We start from the raw sequence: 20,041 nt of genomic DNA, 5'->3' as shown, positions 1-20,041 counted from the left end.
GCACCACAGGTATAGATGGATAGTATACTTAACGATACAGAGGTAGGTAGAGCAGTGGACTATTGTACCGTACTGATATAATACTGGTGGTCACTGGTCAGCAAAATTCTGCACTGTCCTCATACTATATACTACAATGCAGCACAGGCAGAGAACGTATAATACTGGTGGTCACTGGTCAGCAAAACTCTGCACTGTCCTTCTACTATATAATACTATATAATACTGGTGGTCCCCAGTCCCCACAATAAAGCACACTGAGCACAGATATTTGCAGTACACTGAGCACAGATATGGAGCGTTTTTCAGGCAGAGAACGTAGATATTTTCAGCACACTGAGCACAGATATTTGTAAGCACACTGAGCACAGATATTTGCAGCACACTGAGCACAGATATTTGCAGCACACTGAACACAACTGAGAGAACGCTGCACGTCCTCTCCCTATCATCTCCAATGCACGAGTGAAAATGGCGGCGATGCGCGGCTCCTTATATAGAATACGAATCTCGCGAGAATACGACAGCGGGATGATGACGTTCGGGCGTGCTCGGGTTAACCGAGCAAGGCGGGATGATTCGAGTCTGCCTCGGAACCGTGTAAAATGGGTGAAGTTCGGGGGTGTTCGGATTCCGAGGAACCGAACCCGCTCATCTCTAATTTTAACAGGAGTAGTGTCCAATTAAATTAATCAGCATATGTGAGCTCATGTCACTCACACTGTCAGAAACTTCAATATAATGATAATCCTTGTGACACTGCTAGTATATATATATCTACAACAAATGATCTCTAGTAATTAGATTTGCTGAAAAAGGCAATATGTCATGCCTATTGTGCAGACACCTAGATCCCAATACTGCTGTGGTACATGTATATTAAATAAGTTGCGATTAAATCATCTGCTGACTATGATTTTTGCTGTCAAGTCTATTGTGCAGTTGATCTAAGTGTGTGTATATATAGACCAAATACCAAAACAGAATAATATAATTTACTGCTGCAGAAGAAAATCCCCTATCCAAAATTTCCCTTTTTTAATGTCTGTCCAAATAAAATGGTACTCACATACCTAACAAGTTTTTTAATCATACCAGCCAACCAGCCACCTTTATCATCAGACCAGCCAACTTCTCTCCAACTTGTGATACCACAGAAGTAGGTGGACAGTGTTTATTTAAATAAAAGTGTTTTTTATTTATTGACCATAAAAGACAAAGGGACCTAGTTATCAAGCTTCCTGAGGACGTTCCGAACGGCTGTCGGCGTGGAGCAGCCAAAGGATGTATGATAATTTGTAACAGGGTCCAACCGGTACCATCTCCTGGGGTAGTTGTCAGTGTGCAGCAGTTGAGAGATCACACAAGTCTGTTAGTTTAGTGCAACTGGCCTCAACCAGTTTTATTGTGTAGTAAATTAGAAATAAGTATCAAAATAAAATACGTTGGCAAAAAAATACAAGGAGAATTTTACCAGGCACAGCTCACTGGTTTTCCATACAAGTTTTCTCTCTCACAGATACTACAGTATATAGTCTCGCCTCTTTTTCCATGCAGTGTGAGAGAGCAATGATCAGGCTGACAGTCCTTTTAACACACCCATATAGCTGAAAGCCCTAATTAGCCTTCTGTGAGGCTAAAGGCCCAAAGACCCAAACTGGGCCTAAATGGATGGAGACCCAACCTCTCATCTCACATCCAACTCCATGACCCTTATCTGGTTCTTACCAAAAGCAAAACCTGCCAGTGGAACCAACACAATATTCCTGGGGTTTTAAAACACATAGGTAAGACCGTAAGAAACCCGCCTTCCACCACTTTTCCAGTGATCTTGTCACACTATATACTGTATGATAAAGAAGCTGTGTAGTGGAAGCACACACTGACTCTGGACTTCTTCACTGTGGTTTTATTTCATCAGGATGACATCAGACTAGTAACCATGACACAGTAAATGTTCATGACTATGTCACTAACTGAGATCTACTTCCTAGTCACCGGCCAGCTTACCCAGTCTCTGTCAAACAGGTCCACATAATCTAACTTGTCGACACAAGGGCAAAGTATATGTGGCAATAGCATTAATTTGGAGGATAAAAAAGTATGTGTCTTACTTGCTTATGGATTTCAGTGTGTTTCCCTTCCAGCCTGGCATAGCTGAAGACATGGGTGGATCCAGAAAAAAATGACAGGGGGGGCACCATGACTTGGGGGTACTTTGTGCGCCAAAGGCAAGCACGCTCCTGGGAAAGTGGGTGTGGCCCACAATAATAAGCGTGGCTTCAAATGGAATGCTGTATCCATGAGCTAGTGGGTGACAGGAATGGTAGACACGGAGACACAGTGGGTGACAGGGAAAAGTTGACATGGAGAGGGAGAGGGTGATGCTTTGAAGAGGGTAACAGGAGAGAGAGGCGGATGTCGAGATAGTGATGCAGGGGAAAGGCAGTGTGTGAAAGGAGAGGGTGACAGGGAGAGGAAGTGGATGATGAGAGGGAGAAGGTGACGGCAGAGGCAGTAGGAGACAGGGAAAGGTAGTGGGTGACATTAAAAGGGTGACAGGGAGAGACAATGGATGACACCAGATAGAGGTTGATGGGGAGAGGCAGTGGATGATATATAGGGGGGCACTGGGCTGAATGGGAAATAGGCACTGACATGGTGGGAAGGGGTGGCACTATGTTGGAGAAGGGGGTACACTGGGCTTAAAAAGGGAGATGCTTCACTGTAAACTGAAAAGGTTGTATCACCAGAAAACACCTGTAACCATGGAGTTCACCTCTCATGTTACCTGCATCCATTATAATGGAGCATGATCTGAGATTAAGGAGAGTGCCTCTATAGCCCACTTTATAGCTAGGCACTCCTTCTCTGCCGAAGTTTATTTTTGTTACTTCCACAACAACAACAACCTGCTAAAGTACAATACAGAGTGTTCTACTCCCTCGCTTTCCTGGAACAGGACTGCACCTAAGCCAACATCAGAGGTTTCTGTCTGGATCAAGAATCTGCTGGCAAATTTGGGGACCTGCAGTACCATAGAGGTACAAATGGCAAGAAGAAGGCCTGTCCATGCTGTTTCAGCAAGGCTGGTTTACTCCAGCCATGCCAATTCGGACAGTTTTTTATTTTTTGCAAGTTTGTTAAAGGAGATGATCTAGTCACAAAGTGACTGATAAACTGTTTATGGTAACCTACCAAAAACACAGGAAGGTTCTCAACTGTAACTGGGTCCTAGGCTTCCACCAATTTTTGACTGCATCAGTGTTTCCCATATGAGGTTACACCTGACCCTGTCCAACTATTTACCCCAAAAACTTTTCTTAGGGCCACTGCACATTTCTCAGAGACAAAGATGAAACCTGCTGTTCTCAATGAGGCCAGTGCAGCCTCAACCTCAGGAAGATGCAATTCCCAGCATTGTGAGTGTATGACTATGTCATCTAGACATAGGCAGTATGGAGTATCAGTACCTTGTTTATCACCCTTTGGAAAGTGGTAGGTGCTCCATGCAAACTAAATGGTAGAAACTTTTACTGGAAAAGGCATTCATGGGTAGAAAAGCTGTCTTTTTCATGGCTGTGGGCATAAGAGGAAGATACCAGTAGCCCATTGTGAGACGAAGAGTTCTTTAATTTTAACTGGCGTCCAAACTTTCCACCAGTTCATCATACCTGCAGCATCGGATAGACTGTCTACTAGACTGACTATCTACTGTAACTGGGACATGCTGTTTAACTTTATAAAGTCATTGCAAAACTGTAAGAATCCATTGGGTTTTGTAACCAGAACAATTTGGGTTACATCACTCACTGGTAGACTCCTCAATTACTCCCAGTTGGCTCATGCACTCCACCTCCCTTGTGACTACACTTTGCCTAGCCTTGGGGATCTGGTAAGGCTTTTGTTTCACCACTACCACAGGAGGCATCTCCTGCACCTGCTGCTTTTGCTGTGTGGAGAAGATAGGTTCTCTGGTAATCAAAGACTTTTCTTCTACTGGACGCAACAACTTTGGCACTGAATCCTCATCATGCTATGTTTTCAAATAATTGACATGATATATCTGCACTTCCTTCTTCTCCTTGCCTGATAAAGCTTATAGTTCACAGGACCATTTGCCCCCACCTCGTAGGGCCCTTGGTAATGAGCAAAGAGCTTGCTTTATTTGGTTGAAACTAGAACCAAGATGTTATCTCTGGGACAGAACGACCAGATTATCACACAAGTATCATATTTTTTTTTTCTGTCAACCTTGCACTTCTTCTGCATGTTGGTGCACCAAAGTGCTTATCATCCCCAACCTCTTGTACATTTGAGAAAAAAATGGTACTATGGTGGGTTCTCTAGGCCCCTGTTGTTCCTAATCCTTAGCATATCCAAAATGCTACATGGTTGTCTCCCATGCAGTAGCGCAAAAGGGATAAACCCACTGAGGCTTGGGGAACCTTTCTGACAGCAAACAGGTAAGGAAAATGGTTGTCCCAATCCATCCTTTTCTATGCCACAGCCTTTCTGATCATTTGCTTCAATGTCTGATTAAACGTCTCTACTAGTCTATCCATTTTGGATGATAAACAGAAGTGTGGAGGACTTTCATCCCTAGCAGCTGACTCATATTTCACATTAGCCTGGACATGAGTGGCATACTCTTATCACAAAAAAAAGGAGAATATAGGACCATTAAACAGCAAACTGGGAAACCTGATAAATGACGACAAAGATAAAGTGGAAATATTGAACACATTTTTCTCATCAGTGTCTACTAGAGATGACCAGATTGTGGGATTAGTGAGTAACAATAACAATAGTATTGATAAAGGCCCATTGCTTAATACTTATCTGTCTGAGGAAGTAGTCTGGGAACGTTTAAAAAAAATAAGACTAATAAATCTCCTGATCCAGATGGCCTACATCCTAGGGTTCTAATGACGTTAAATGCTGAAATAGCAAGGCCTCTGTATCTGAATTTCCCTGAGTCACTTAGATAAGGCATGTTACCAAAGCACTGGTGTATAGTGGATGTGGTTCCAAAATGTAAAAAGGGTAATAAACTTCATCCTGGTAACTATATACTGTATACTGGTTAGTCTGACATCAATAGTGGGGAAACTATTGGAAAGTATACATAGTAAGGACAATATGTACTTGGAATTCCCTGCCTGAGAATGTAGAAATGGTGGAATCGGTCATTACTTTTAAGAATGGGCTAGATAAATTCCTAATGGATAAGGATATACAGGGTTATAGTGGGTAAATCATGAACTATAGTAATAAAATAAAATAACCAGAATTTTTTATAAAAAAAATAAGAGGAATTGACATAAAGGTTTAACATTCACCAAAGTTAAAATTAGTGATCTCCTATACTGTAATACTTTTTAGACTAACAGGTTGAACTCGATGGACAAATTGTCTTTTCAAGCTCAAAAACTATGTTACTATGTTTCTATGTAATATGGGAGTATGCACTAGGGTACGTAGAGGAATGTGTAAAAGGAAGAGTGAAGTGAATGGAGTGGCAAATTAACAAGTCTTATAAAGTTAGCAATATGTGCTGTGTAAAAAAATATAGACAAGAGGAGGGGGAAAGAAGAGACACCAGACGAAATTTGGATTGGGACATCTAAAGGATCTCCAAATACCCAGCATGACAAAAAAAGATGCAATAGACCCTGTCACCTCCTGACATCTGAAAGTGATAAATCTTACAGACAAAATACTATCCCCTGAACAAATGGAAGTACTTAGTAAGGGCCTATCCTTTTCCCCAATGAGGTCTTTCAATAGATTCTCTTGGGAGAAGGATTTGAGAATCTTTGGAAGGAAATTACTCCTCAATAAATTATTCTCTAAATCAAGGACCATACAATCAAAGATCACAACCGACCATACACTGACAGCTGAAGATCTGGATACCTTAGAATAATTGGCGGAGCTTTATATGGAATCGCACCCAGAGGTAACACCAAAATAATGACCTCCATGTAGAGGTAAGTCTACCTTCTTCCCCCCAGATCACAATAGCCCCCCAAAAAGAGTCTTGCTAAACATGGTCTCATAAGAATTTGACCTGATACATACCAAAAGTAGAGAAAGACATCACTTTCCCAGGAATCTGAAATTTAAAGAAAGAAAAGCCTCAGAAGAACTACAGACTTGGATGGATATCATTATTAAGCCATTGGATAAGGGTAGCAATATTGTCCCCTCGAAATGTATGTCCCGGAAGCATTTCGGCAATTGAATAAAACCTCTTGTTATAAGAAATTACTGAACAATCCTACTCAGAGATTCCAGAAGGAATATACCTCCATGATCGATGAAGCATTGGCACAACGGATAATTACCAAACACCTATGTTCTAACTACTATCTAAAATACACAACAACATCAGCAAACCTCCTGGGAGACCAATTATGTCTGGTAATGGAGGGTTATTAGAACAACCAAGTCACTTCCTGGATTTACATCTCCATGACTACGTCTTATCGCTACCGTAATATTTGAAAGATACATTGGATCTGCTACACAAAATCCACGACATAGTTTTTGAGGACCAATTCCTCCTGGTAACGCTAGATGTGGCGGCTTTGTATACAAGTATTGACCATCAAAAAGGACTTGAAGCCACCCAAATTTTTTTGGACCAGGGAGAGATGAGTGATTTCAATAACTTTTTACTCAATACGTTGGACTTTGTCCTAAGGAAAAATTATTTCACCTTTTAGGATCTCTTTTTCCTCCAAATAAGGGGAATGCCAATGAGAGCTGCATGCGCGCCAATGTACGCCAACCCTTTTTTGGGTTGGTGGGAAAAGACACAGGTGTTCAACGGCACCAGTGAGCAATACACGGAACATGTAATGCTTTGACTCAAATATATAGAGGACATTATCATCATATGGGATGGGGACAGAGAATTATTGAAAGATTTCATCAAACTTCTTAATTTCAACGATCTCAATATAAGTCTGACGCACACAATCAGTCAACAAAAGGTATCCTTCCTTCATTTCAATATTTAGAAATCAACTACCGGGACCCTTGCAGCCGAACTGTACCATAAATAGACAGCAACAAACAAGTGCACACTTCCCCCATCGAAAGCATCCTGAAAGGTGAATTTTTAAGATTAAGATGTCATTGCTCGGAAGACCTGGGGGTATATTCAATTGAAGTCGGATCCATTCCGACATTCATTTGTCGGAATGGATCCCACCTGGGGTATTCAATGCATTATCAATTCGACTTTAACAAAAGTCGAATTCAGATGCAGGAGGGGGGGAGATGGGGGAGAGCCTCTGGCAGACGGGGGAGAGCCGCAGGCAGACGGGGATAGCAGCGCTACAGCAGCAGCTCTATAGCCACTGCTGTGGCGCTGCTCTTCCCCGTCTGCCCGCGGCTCTCCCCGTCTCCTCCCCTCGTATGTCTGTCTCTCCCCATCCCTCCTCTCCATGGACCTACATCAGAGCCGCTGCTCACGGCAGCATCCACCCGGCACCAGCAAGCAAGGTCTCGGTTTCTGGAGCCGGGTGGACGCTGCAGTGAGCGGTGGCTGTGACATCCTCCTGCTCTCCCCGTCTGGCTGACCGCGGCTCTCCCCGTCACTGCTCCTGCATCCCACTCACTTCGACTTTTTTTACAGTCGAAGTGAGATGGTCGAAAAGGGGGCCAAAACCTGTCAGTTTTGGCCCCGTTTTCGACACAAGCACGTAGATCGGCAGCTATTCCGCCAATCCACGTGCTTTTCAACAAGTCAAATTCCTCGACTTGTCGAATATATTGAATAGGTCGGAACCCCTTCCGACCTAAAAAAGTCAAAAACTGCCGTCTTTTCAACAGACGGCAGCTTTTCGACGTCAATTGAATATACCCCCAAGTCTTCAAAATCAAGAGCTTGGAACGAACTTACCGTCTGATAGAAAAGGGTTACAGTAAAAGATTGGTGAACCGGGCACGTTCAGAGGTTACCCGAATCAAGAGGGAATCTCTGATTTTCAACAACAAACCTGGTACTTATCAAAATAAGGAGAAGATCAGGTTCATAGGGACTTTCTATCTGGAATGAAAATTTACTGAAAAATGCTATTGAAAAATATCTCCCTATATTACACCTAGATACTGAGTTGGCACCTCCTTGATACAAAAATACAGATGAGCTGGCACAGATCTAAGAATAGTAAAGACCTTCTAGTCCGCCGTCATCTACAGAAAGAAAGACCGAAACACAATACAATAACGGGCTCGTTCATGTGTGGACATTGCAAAGCATGTCCCTAAATGCTCAAAACTAACACAGTGACAGACAGATACGGATAGAATATTCCACTGAAACATTTTTTCAACTGCAATACTCAGGCTTAGATCTATTGCATTACCTGTAGTTGTAAATTTAAAGAAAGTATTTTAGAGCATATGGGTACCATCCGCAATTCTGCACTTGATCTCTCCAGGATGAAACAACTGACAGCTGTTGCCAGGCATTTTCATTCCCATCATAAGGACTCCTAAGAATCTTTGGATTTGACAGAATTCATTTGGGCATAAGAGGAGGTGACGTTACGAAGGCGCTCCTTAAGAAAGAAACTGAATGGACCTTCCACCTTGGCAGATTGAATCCTATGGTTTTAAATGAGAGCATCAATTATGGAGCTTTCCTTTGAATCAAGCACTGGACGCCTTTACTTATAATTAACAGAATCAGTAGTCATTTATAGAATAGGCCAACATGGTCATCATCAGTGTATCAACTCCAAGGTACCCACCTATCCTAAAGGCACAGCCATATGACCCATAATAGTCTAACATACCACCATAGGTACCTGGGGCAACAAACTTCATGTTTCCAGTTTCCACTAACAATTTATAACCCAATTGCCTGACCTAATGTCAGTAACTAAGTTTCACATTTCAACTTCCCAGAGTATCCCCACTACCTTCCCCACTCTGACATGTCCCTCTCCTGTCTTCTCTTTATCTTTCCCATTCTCCCTCACTTTACCCTTCCCCTAACCCCACATCCATCACTGGTACACTCACTAGTATCCTCATACTTTAATAAATATTCCTATAAATATTATATATGCTATATTTCACTGTGCAATCATAAAAAGACACAGCAACTTTTCAGTATCACTACACACCCCTCCTCTTCTCAGTCCTCACCAGCGGGCACTTGTACTTTCTCTCCCCCCTTTCCTTTACACACATTATATTTATTTACACAGCACCTATTGCCAACTTTATAAGACTTGTTGCATCACTATCAGTGGCCCTATGATTGATATTTTTAATTTGCCACTCAATTGACTTCACTCTTCCTTTTACCCATTCCTCTACGTACCCTAGTGCATACTCCCATATTCACTCCTTAATGGAGCACACTTAATGAATATACTTTACAACTCGCAATTCCTTCCTTCCCCGTGCCTGATGCTCGTACACTATCCAATATCTGTCACTTGCGTGTGACCTAATTACCCTACACTCTTGTTTCTACCCAATTCTGTAAATACACGCTACACCCACCCAAGTGATATTCTTCATGCCTCACTACCAGCCATCCCCACTGTATGGTTTATCATATCTTGCTACCTCCAGGCAACTTAATGTTATGATCTATGTACTCAGATCCCGAGAGACAGGGTGGCAATAGATGAGCTCAGAATACAGAAACGTGATGCTGCAGTTCAAACTGAGATTTGCAGCAACCCCTAACGGAAAACCCTGACTCTGTTGTCCTTCCCTAGTGGTCAGCTAACGCCTGTGAGACTATGGTTTCTTCGGCCTACGGAAGCTGCGTTTGAACGGGCAGAATAGGTCTGCCCAAACTCCGATGCCCCCTGGTCTTAGTAGGTGAAAAGGCGTCAACCGAGACAGAGAGAGAACAAGGGGAAAACTAACTAAGACAGACACAAAAGTGAAAGGGGAAACCACAGAAAAAAATTAACTAATTTATGTGCGGTGCGGCAGACAAGAAAAACCGCAACGAAAGTAACGCTGCCCAAATGCCAAATACGAATCTATCATAGTTCGGCAAGGACAACAGTGGCGGAACCTCCGCAGAAAACACAATGGCAAGAAGATTAGAATTATACGGTGTGACAGGACGGTACCGTACGAAAGCACTCGCCGCTTTCGCGTCCCGTTGACTGCGCACAGATTGGAAGGTCAAGCCGCACGAGGCCTGACCACATAGGGGATTCCTGCTTACCGTCAGTAACCGCCTGTTACTGACTCCAGCCACTGCGCTGTGGGCGTGTTCTCGCTGCCACCACCAAACTCCTAACCTGCCGTGGCGTTTGGAACCACGGTTCTGCTCTGTATGTGCCGACGCACTGCCTTACCACAGCTGTGTGGTGCTGACGAATCCCCACTAGCCACTTGCTAGGCCTCTACCGGTAGCTGGCGGAAGGCGGAACTTGGAGACGCTAGGTGCTTCCCTGGACAGCCGGAGGACGGGGCTAGGTTTGGCCTAACCCTGTTGGTCACAAGATGAAGCAGTCTTCTTGAGGCAATGATGTTTATTGCTCAATAACCTTTAAAAAGGCTCCTCCCTATTGCTAGGGGCAACAGCATACAATCAGATGTTTTCAGCAGAATAAGATGTTACAATACACTCCTATGGGCCAACTGCCCTGCTTTTATCCCTCTCCAAGACCCCTTACCACAGGGGGTAAACCCGCCCTGTGGTGCACAACCAATCAACGTTTACCCATGAGCTGTGCATGCTTTGGTCTCATGCACAGCTAACATTGTCCTCTATGGACAGTGGGGAGTGGTCGGTCTCCTTTGCCTCTCCCATCTTGGAGAATCAGGATACTCCCCGGTGCCGTTCAGTCTGGCTGGGGGGAAGTTTTCCCTCCTAAACTGACTTCCAGAAACCTGCCCGGGACCCATCTCACTGCCTGCAGCCTGGATTTGGGCTCCAGAGCTGGGCAGCCTGGCTCCCCGGTCCAGGTCTCTTGGCACTACGGGTGATCTCCATGGAGCTCCAAGAAACCACTCAGCTTGTTTCATAGCTGAGCTGCTTCTCTTTCTCCCTGTGCCCCTTGAAAATGTGAGGCTGGATGGGAAAGCATTCCGTTTTTGGGGAAAAGGTCTGGGAGAATCCATCAGCCTGCACAGCCATGGATTCCACCCTCCTGGGACACACAACCAAGTAAGTGCAATTTACCTTTAAATACATTACATTTAAATCACACTGTACATGTTTATACATTTAAATACACTCTGAGCCTGCACAGGCTCCACATACCTAGGCACTGCAGTGCCTTACAACACACTGTACTTTCTACATTTTACACAATGTCTGGTTTGTGGACTACTGTCCTAGTCCTGCAGCCTGGCGGCTAGGACCCTGTCTGTTCTGGCTCCCCTAGCCCTGCAGCCTGGCTGCTAGGGCTCTCTCAGTGCTGGAGGTATGGGGCTGGCTTCCCCCACCCTCCAGCCTGCCTGCCTGCCACTGGGGTCCAGGGAGCTGGCTCTCCCTGTCCCCCCAGTGTGGCACTAACTCCGTGGCCTCGCCGCACGCAGCGGCGCACCCCCCTGTACCGAAGCCCAGCGGTCCGGGACACTTGTCCCGGCCGCTGTAGCTCTGTCTTGTTTCAGCGCTGAGGCGCCGGGAGCGTAGCTCCCGGACCCCAGCGCTCACCATCCTAATTACACCCACGCCGCTAGGGAGCCGGCTAGCCCGGTCCCCCATGAGCGGCGCCTGTGGTGGCCTCGCCGCGCAGGGAGCCGGCTAGCCCGGTCCCCTGTATGCGGCGCTGATTGTAAGTGCCCTTGCCGCAGCGTCCGGCGGGGAGCAGGGCTGCGGCGCACCCCCCCCTCGCCAGCTAGCAGCCCGGGTCGTCCATCCCGGCTGCTGCGGCTGGCCACCCGTGCTGGGCTGAGGCGCCGGGAGCAGAGCTCCCGGCCCCCAGCGGCGGCTCTCCCTTCTCCCCGGCACGCACACTCCAGTGCGCCCGGGGCTTCACCGACCGCTGCCGGGAGCGGAGCTCCCGGACTCCGGCGGTCAGCGGCTGCCCTCTCCCCCGGCGCGCACACTCTGCTGAGCGCGCCGGGGGCTGCCCTCACTGCCGTGGTCTCCGGAGCGGTCCGGGACCACGGCACATTCAAAAAATACAATATTTTACACAGTTTAATAATTTTTTCAAATATGGCGCCAAGCGCCCTTTGTCCTTTAAAATGGCGCCGGGCACTAGGGGTTAACCCCTTCAGTGCCGCGGCGGCCATTTGCCTCGTGGCTGGGGCTCTCCGGCCACATACGGCATCAGCCATAAGGTTCGGCAGAGCATCTACTCACGGCACCGGAGAAGGTGCAAAAAGAAGCAACAGGACCCCAAGGCTGAAGATTCAGGATCACTAGGCTAGACCAGATGCCAAGGACCAGGCTCCGGAAATCGGCACACAGGATGCAGGAACGAACTGGCTGAAAGCAGGAACACTCCAGAGTCAGGATACAAGCTCCACAGGAAGCTATCACCGGCGAGGCTGCAATGTGCTGGCTCCCATAAAAAGGTCCTGCTGGCAAATCACAGGAGATCCAGCAAGACCAGCCCCAGACCCTAATTGCCCAGCTGTTATGTGGCGCGCTGAGTGCGGCATACCGGCTGCTTAGAACCAGGTGGGACTGCAGTGCAGGGCGGCTGCTCGGCATCTCCGGTTGCTAGGCAACTGGTTGAGGACAGGGAGTCAGCGGTGGAAGTGACGCGCCGGACCCGGTGCCTAGTAACGGCCGGGCGCCGGTGCGACCCGCTGGCGCTGACACAGTACCCCCCCCCCCCCCTTGAGGAGCGGTTAAGGAACCCCTAAATCCAGGTTTATGAGGAAATTCATGAAAAAACATCTTTTTTAATTTCAGGGCATGCAAATCCCTGTCCCGGACCCAAGATCTCTCCTCTGGGCCGTACCTCTTCCAATGGGCCAGAAAATACAGCAGACCACGGGAAAATGTAGAATCCAAAACTTTTTCCACCAGGAATTCCTGTTGGCCCTCAACATCCACAGGAGGTCTAGCCCGAATAATTCTCAGAGAAAATTTCCTGGAAAGGACACACGGCTTGAGCAGAGAACAATGAAAGGTGCTGGAAATTTTAAGTGAGTTCGGCAATTGCAGCCGAAAAGCAAATGTATTGAACTTTTTGATAATAGGAATCTAGGTCCAAGTTTAGCCGAAGGTTGTCGGAGTTTGATGTTACGGGTTGACAACCACACTTTGTCTCCCACCTTAAAGGTGCATGGACGTCGGAACCTATCTGAAAAAAATTTCTTCCGGAAGGCAGCTTTCTTAAGAGCAAGGTGTTCCTTCTTCCAAATAGCTCTAAGGCAGGAAGTTAAGGCCAAGGAAGAAGATGGACAATTAGGAGTAAAGGAACTGGCTCTGGGATGAAAGCCAAGGACCGAAAAGAACGGAGACACCTTGGTGATGAATGACAGATGTTATTGTAAGCAAACTCGGCAAGGGAAAGATAATCCGACCAATCATTCTAAAGTTTGGCAGTATAAAGATGCAGATACTGCTTCAGCGATTGGTTAACACGCTCCGTCTGCCCGTTTGACTGTGAATGGTATCCTGAGGTTAAACTGAGTCTCATGTTTAATGAGGCACAAAAGAGCTTCCAGAACCTGGCAATAAACTGCGGTCCCCGGTCCGAAACAATATCAATGGGTAATCCATGGAGCCTGAAAATATGGCGAAGGAACAAGACTGCCAAAACCTGAGCGGACGGCAATCGGGGTAAAGCAATGAAATGGGCCATCTTGCTAAATCGATCCACCACCAACCAGATCACCTGAAACCCAGAAGAGAGTGGAAGATCCACCACAAAATCCATGTAAATGTGTGACCATGGCCTGATTGGAATGGCTATAGGCATGAGCTGCCCCACGGGTAGAGACCAGGACACCTTGTGCCTAGCACAATCTTGACAAGAGAGAACAAACTCCCTAACATCCTTGGAAAGATTAGGCCACCACACCGAGCGAGAGAGTAACTCCAACATTTTAGCAACACCAAGTTTGTTATCATGAAACTCAGCAAGGACACTGCTTCTCAAGAACTCTGGAATGAAGAGACGGCCAATGGGAGTGTTACTGGGAGCCTGCTGCTGAACCTGAACTAAGTGTGTGAGGCCAGTCCGGATAGAGGATGCTGGAATAATAGGAGTGGCAGGAGAATGGCTATTGTGAACAGGAACAAAACAGCGTGACAAGGCGTCGACCTTTGTGTTCTTAGAACCGGGCCTGTAGTTGATGATGAAACTGAACCAAGTAAAGAACAGTGCCCAGCGAGCCTGCCAGGAATGAAGCAGTTTAGCTGACTCAATGTACTGTAAATTCTTGTGGTCCGTAAACACAGTGACGGTGTGCTTTGCTCCCTCAAGCCAGTGCCTCCATTCCTCAAAAGCTCACTTGACTGCCAGCAATTCTCTGTTACCAACATCATAGTTGGTCTCTGCGGAAGATAAGTTTTTTGGACATGAAAGCACACGGATGAAGCATCAACGACTTGGGGTCTTCTTGAGACAGAACAGCTCCCACCCTAACCTCAGAGGCATCTACCTCCACGATGAAAGGAAGATCAGGGTTGGGGTGTCTAAGGATAGGAGCAGAGACAAAGGCCTGTTTCAAAGCCTGGAAGGCACGCTCTGCCTGAGGAAACCAATTAGAAGGATCAGCCCCCTTTTTAGTCAAAGCCACAATAGGGGCAACTAACTCGGAGAAAGCATGAATAAACCGTCTATAATAATTAGCAAAACCCAAAAACCTCTGAATAGTCTTCAAGTTGGTGGGTTAAGCCCAATTCAAGACTGCCTGGAGTTTTTTAGGTTCCATAAAAAACCCTTCCGGAGAAATAATATATCCTAAAAAGGACACCTCTGTAATATGAAAATCACAATACTCTAACTTGGCATACAAGTGATTCTCTCGCAATTTTTGAAGCACTTGCCGCACATGGAAACAATGCTGTTCCGGAGACTTTAGAATAATTTAGGATGTCATCCAAATAAACTACCACAAATTTCCCCAGGAAGTCGCAGAGGACATCGTTTATAAGATCCTGAAACACCGCAGGAGCGTTGGACAGACCAAATGACATCACAAGATATTCATAATGGCCCTCATTCCGAGTTCTTCGCTCGCTAGCTGCTTTTAGCAGCAGTGCAAACGCTAAGCCGCCGCCCTCTGGGAGTGTATCTTAGCTTAGCAGAAGTGCGACCGAAAGATTAGCAGAACTGCTCAGAAAACATTTCATGCCGTTTCAGAATAGCTCCAAACCTACTCATTCCTTGCGATCACTTCAGTCAGTTTAGTTCCTGCTTTGACGGCACAAACACGCCCTGCATTCGGCCAGCCACTCCCCCGTTTCCTTAGGCACGCCTGCGTTTTCACATGTCATGCCTGCGTTTTTTAGCACACTCCCGGAAAACGGACAGTTACCACCCAGAAACATCCACTTTCTGTCAATCACTCACCGATCAGCAGAGCGACTGAAAAGCGTTGCTCGACCCTGTGTAAAATAGCATCGTTTTGTGTGAAAGTACTTCGCGCGTTCGTACTGCGGCCCGTACGCATGCGAAGAAATGCTGATTTTTAGCCTGATCGTTATGCTGCGAACAACGGCAGCTAGCAATCCACTCAGAATGACCCCCATTGTCCGGACTGTGTGCTAAAAGCCATCTTCCACTCATCCCCAGATCTTATTCGGATGAAGTTATACGCTCCTCTAAGGTCAATTTTAGAAAAAAATACTGCGATGCGGAGTTGATCGAACAACACAGAAATGAGAGGTAAGGGGTAAGTGTTCTTGACAGAAATCTTATTCAGGGTCCGATAGTCAATGCACAGCCTAAGAGATCCATCTTTTGTTTTTCCAACAAAAAAGAACCCCGCACTCAAAGGGGATTTAGAGGGCCTAATAAATCCCTTTTTTAGACTCTCCTGTACATAGTTGTCCATGGCCTTGGACTCAGGGCCAGACAGTGCATAGAGTCTCCCTTTAGAAAAAGTAGCACCAGAAATGAGGTCAATGGCGCAGTCATAAGAACAATGGGGTGGAAGGACATCGCCATTTCCCTTGGAAAAGACATCTGCATAGTCCTGGTAAACTGCTGGAATAGGTTCTGAAACAAGACAGCGACCCGTACCGGATGAGTAATATACCTCTTAGCGCAGTTAGAACCCCAACGTGAAATTTCTCCAGATTGCCAATCAATGGTTGGATTATGGATGGCAAGCCAGGGGTGACCCAAGACTAAAGGCACTTCCGAACAATGGGTGAGAAAGAATTCCAGTCTTTCAGAATGCAACGCACCCACAGTCAAAAGCAATGGTGGAGTCTGATGCGTAATTACCCCATTTGAGAGAGGGCCACCATCTAGACCTTTCATGGTAATAGGTCTTCAAAGCTGGAGCTGCAGAATTCCTAGAATTTGAGCCCAAGTAAGATCCATGAAGTTCCCAGCAGCTCCGCTATCAATAAATGCTGAAACAAAAGAACTCTGAGTCCCTGAAGATACTTCGGCTGGGACTAACAAGGAATCATGTGAGGAGACTAATCGAAGACCTAAGTGAACCCCCTCAACTTTCACTTGGTCAGGGCATTTCCCTGCTTATATGGGCAGCTCTGTCATGGACCAGGGACTCACCTCCGGTGATGATCTCCAGGGGCTCTCTGTCAGATGGCTAGCGCTGCCGCGGTGGAGGTCTATGAGGGCCGCTGGTGTGCTGCAGCTGAGAGAGAGCTGATGACTGTGTGGCCTGCTGTCACTGGAGCACTGTGCAGGGAGGCTGTCTGTGTAAGATCCCATGCTCTGGAGCACTGTGCAGGGAGGCTGCCTGAGCAAGCTCCCCTTCTCTGGCGTGTCTGCAGTACTGGGAGCCGCCATGTTGGAGACCAATTCATAGTATGCCAATGGGACTTGGTCTCTGGTCTCTTCCAGCCAATCACAGGCGGAGCTCTCTGGTAAAGGGAGCAATCCGGTTTCAAACCTTGCCAGTGCTTTATGTTTCTGTCCCAGTACAGGTGTTTCAGCTCTGCGCTCCCACAGGTCCACCTGTGTGCCTTTCAGTGTCTCTTGGATTTTCAGCTCCACGGAACTCTCACCTCAGCTGTTGTTTGCTGCACAACTACCAGTGGTTACCCCGGCCTCGCGGGTCACAGCTTGCCACTTAGGACAGTGTCTCCTGGAGGTCTATCCGTAGAGGATTTCCCAGCAGTTCTGCAGTGTTCTTCAGTCACGTCTAACAATCACCCACTCTGCAAAATCTCTTCAGTGTTCTTCAGTCACGTCTAACAATCATCCACTCTGCAAAACATCTTCACTGCTTTTCAGTCACGTCTAACAATCATCCACTCTGCAAAACCTCTTCAGTGCTTTTCAGTCACGTCTAACAATCACCCACTCTGCAAAACCTCTTCAGTGCTTTTCAGTCACGTCTAACAATCATCCATTCCGCAAAACCCCTTCAGTGTTCTTCAGTCACGACAATTAACTAACCAACGTGCAGATTCTGCAGTATTCACTAGCCATATCAGACAGTCGCTTAATATACAGACTTTTCAATACTCTGCCTATGAATACTCTGCAACCTAATCTCTTGGAACTCTTCATCTTTGTTCTTTGAATATCAGCTCTTATATGTATTTCCGTTAATAAAAGCATATGAGAAGAAACTACATTTGTCCTCCTCGTTTTCTCCTCGCAGAGGCAGGCACTTTTACCGCTAGCACACATCCAACGGATTCACAAATTCTACCGGCTGTGACAAGCTGCGTGCAACATGTCCCTTCCCGCTACAGTATAAGCAGAGCCCTAAATTCCACCTCCTGGTTCTCTCTTCAGAGGAAAGTCGGGACAGACCCACTTGCATGGGTTCTTCGACATCCTCAGGGAGAGCAAACACACATGGACTGGGCCTAAAACTAGCCCCTATTTCAGTCCTCCGCTCCCGGAGATGGCGATCGATCTTAATAGCAAGCTCCATGAGCTCATTCAAAGTCTCCGGATACTGAATGAGGCTATCTTTGATTGCTTCTGACAAGCTGAGGCGAAGCTGACTGCGCAAAGCAGGATCATTCCAGCCACAGTCGTTCGACCAACAGCGAAACACAGTACAATACGCCTCAGCTGGATTTTTACCCTGTTTTAACGAACGTAAATGGCTCTCTGCAGATGCTTCCCTATACGGATCATCATACAAAGGCCCAAAGATTTAAAAAAGGCATCCACAGTGAATAACGCTGTGTCATCGGGTTTTAGCCCAAAGGCCCAAGTATGTGGGTACCCGTCTCTGTTTGCAAAATCTCCTCTCCTCTAACCTAGCTAGGAGGAATTGTTACCAGGGGGACTTCTCTCACCTACCATCGGAAGAGTGCATGTTCCAGGGACGCTTGGGTTTTGTGCTGTCTGATATTAAGTTGTTTACGTCTAATTTCTAGGTAGAACTAATTAAAGGGTTAGAGACCAACCCCTGTTCATGTTTTAGATTGTGTCTTTTATTGGAACAAACAATATTACACTATTGGAGAAAATCTTCTTTTATATGTGTGAGAATCCTTGGGAAGAAGTGTTTTGGTGGAAAGGATCTGATGATCATCATTTATTCGGGAAGATACCCGCTCAATATATAGTGATCTATGTCTACTTGTCACGTAGACCACCAGTTTTGTACGAGGCTTATATTCATAAATTGATATATGTGATACTTTATTTTATATACTACACTATGACTGTTTGTATATATATATTTTTATTTTTGAGGAAACATTATAACAAAGATCTACATGAAAATTAGCGCCGGTGGACTCTCTGGTGAATCCATTGTTTTTTATGTCATTAAAGTGTGGGGTGACACTTTTTTACACCAACGGGACTACTGGGCTGCTAGAGTGAGCGCACCTCACTTTATCTATCTTTTTGATTCTGTGTTCAACCTAAGTGGGTATCCACGTGTCTTTTGTGTTGATTTTACCAAAAATATATCCCCAATAACTCTGTTTTTTCCCTTTATATCTTTGTAAATATTAATCAAGTCCCCTCTTAATCTTCCTTTTTCCAGTGTAAACATGCCTAACCTAGCAAGCCTTTGCTCGTATTCTAGCATCTTTATCCCCTTAATCAATTTGGTCACCCATCTTTGAACGCTTTCTAGTTCCAGGATATTCTTTTTGTAGTATGGTGCCCATAACTGTGCACAGTACTCGAGATGTGGCCTCACCGATCATATATAATGGGAGTATAACACTCTCATCCCTTGCATCAATTCCCCACTTTATGCATGCTAATACCTTGTTTGCCTTTTTTACTGCATTACTAATTTGGGTACTACTGCTAAGTTTGTTATCTACTGTATGTGAACACCTAAATATTTTTCCAGTACAGAGTCCCCTATTTTCCCCCATTTAGTATGTAGGTAGTATTTTTTGTTTTTGCTACCAAAGTGCATTACCTTATATCTGTCTATATTGAAACTCATTCTCAATTTTGCTGCCCATGCTTCCAGTTTAAATAAGTCGTTCTGAAGACACTCAGCATCCCCCTCGAAATGTATAAGCTTACATAGTTTTGTATCGTCTGCAAAAATTGACACCAAGCTATCTAGACCTACAGTACGTCTATATTAATTATGAAAATGTTGAAGAATAGTGGTCCAAGAACAGACCATTGTGGCACACAACTTAGTACTTCAGTCCATTTTGAAAAATTTCTATTTACAATCACTCGCTGCTCCCTTTTGTCCAACCAATATCTAACCCAAATGCATAATGTGCTCCCTAGTCCAAGTTCTCTTAATTTGTAGATAAGTCTCGTGTGAGGTACTGTATCGAAAGCTTTTGCAAAGTCTAAAAAGATTGCATCCACCTCTTTACCCTGGTTTTGGTTCACACTTAACTGTTACATAAAAGCCTGTTAACTTAGTTTGACATGACCCATCCTTCACATATCCATGTTGGTTCCTATTAATAACCTTATTGGCTTTAAGGTACTCCTGTATTATATCCCTTAAATTACCTTCCAGTACTTTCCCCACT

At 45.6% G+C, this 20,041-nt stretch overlaps 1 protein-coding gene across 7 annotated transcripts in view; it reads right to left on the bottom strand.

Annotated features, from left to right (window-relative positions):
• SEPTIN3 (septin 3) overlaps positions 1-20,041 on the bottom strand; it is a 490,493-nt gene that overhangs the window by 363,510 nt on the left and 106,942 nt on the right. Inside the window, exon 4 of one of the 7 annotated variants that reach the window (XM_063940342.1) lies at positions 6,085-6,118. The exons of the other annotated variants lie outside the window; for them this stretch is intronic. Coding sequence (XP_063796412.1) covers positions 6,085-6,118 — 34 coding nt within the window. The remainder of the gene's footprint in view (positions 1-6,084; positions 6,119-20,041) is intronic. 7 annotated transcript variants of the gene reach the window in all.

Source organism: Pseudophryne corroboree, chromosome 9 (assembly GCF_028390025.1).
Source record: "Pseudophryne corroboree isolate aPseCor3 chromosome 9, aPseCor3.hap2, whole genome shotgun sequence".
Taxonomy (NCBI): Eukaryota; Metazoa; Chordata; class Amphibia; order Anura; family Myobatrachidae; genus Pseudophryne; species Pseudophryne corroboree.
This window is presented reverse-complemented; position numbering and strand designations above follow the sequence as displayed.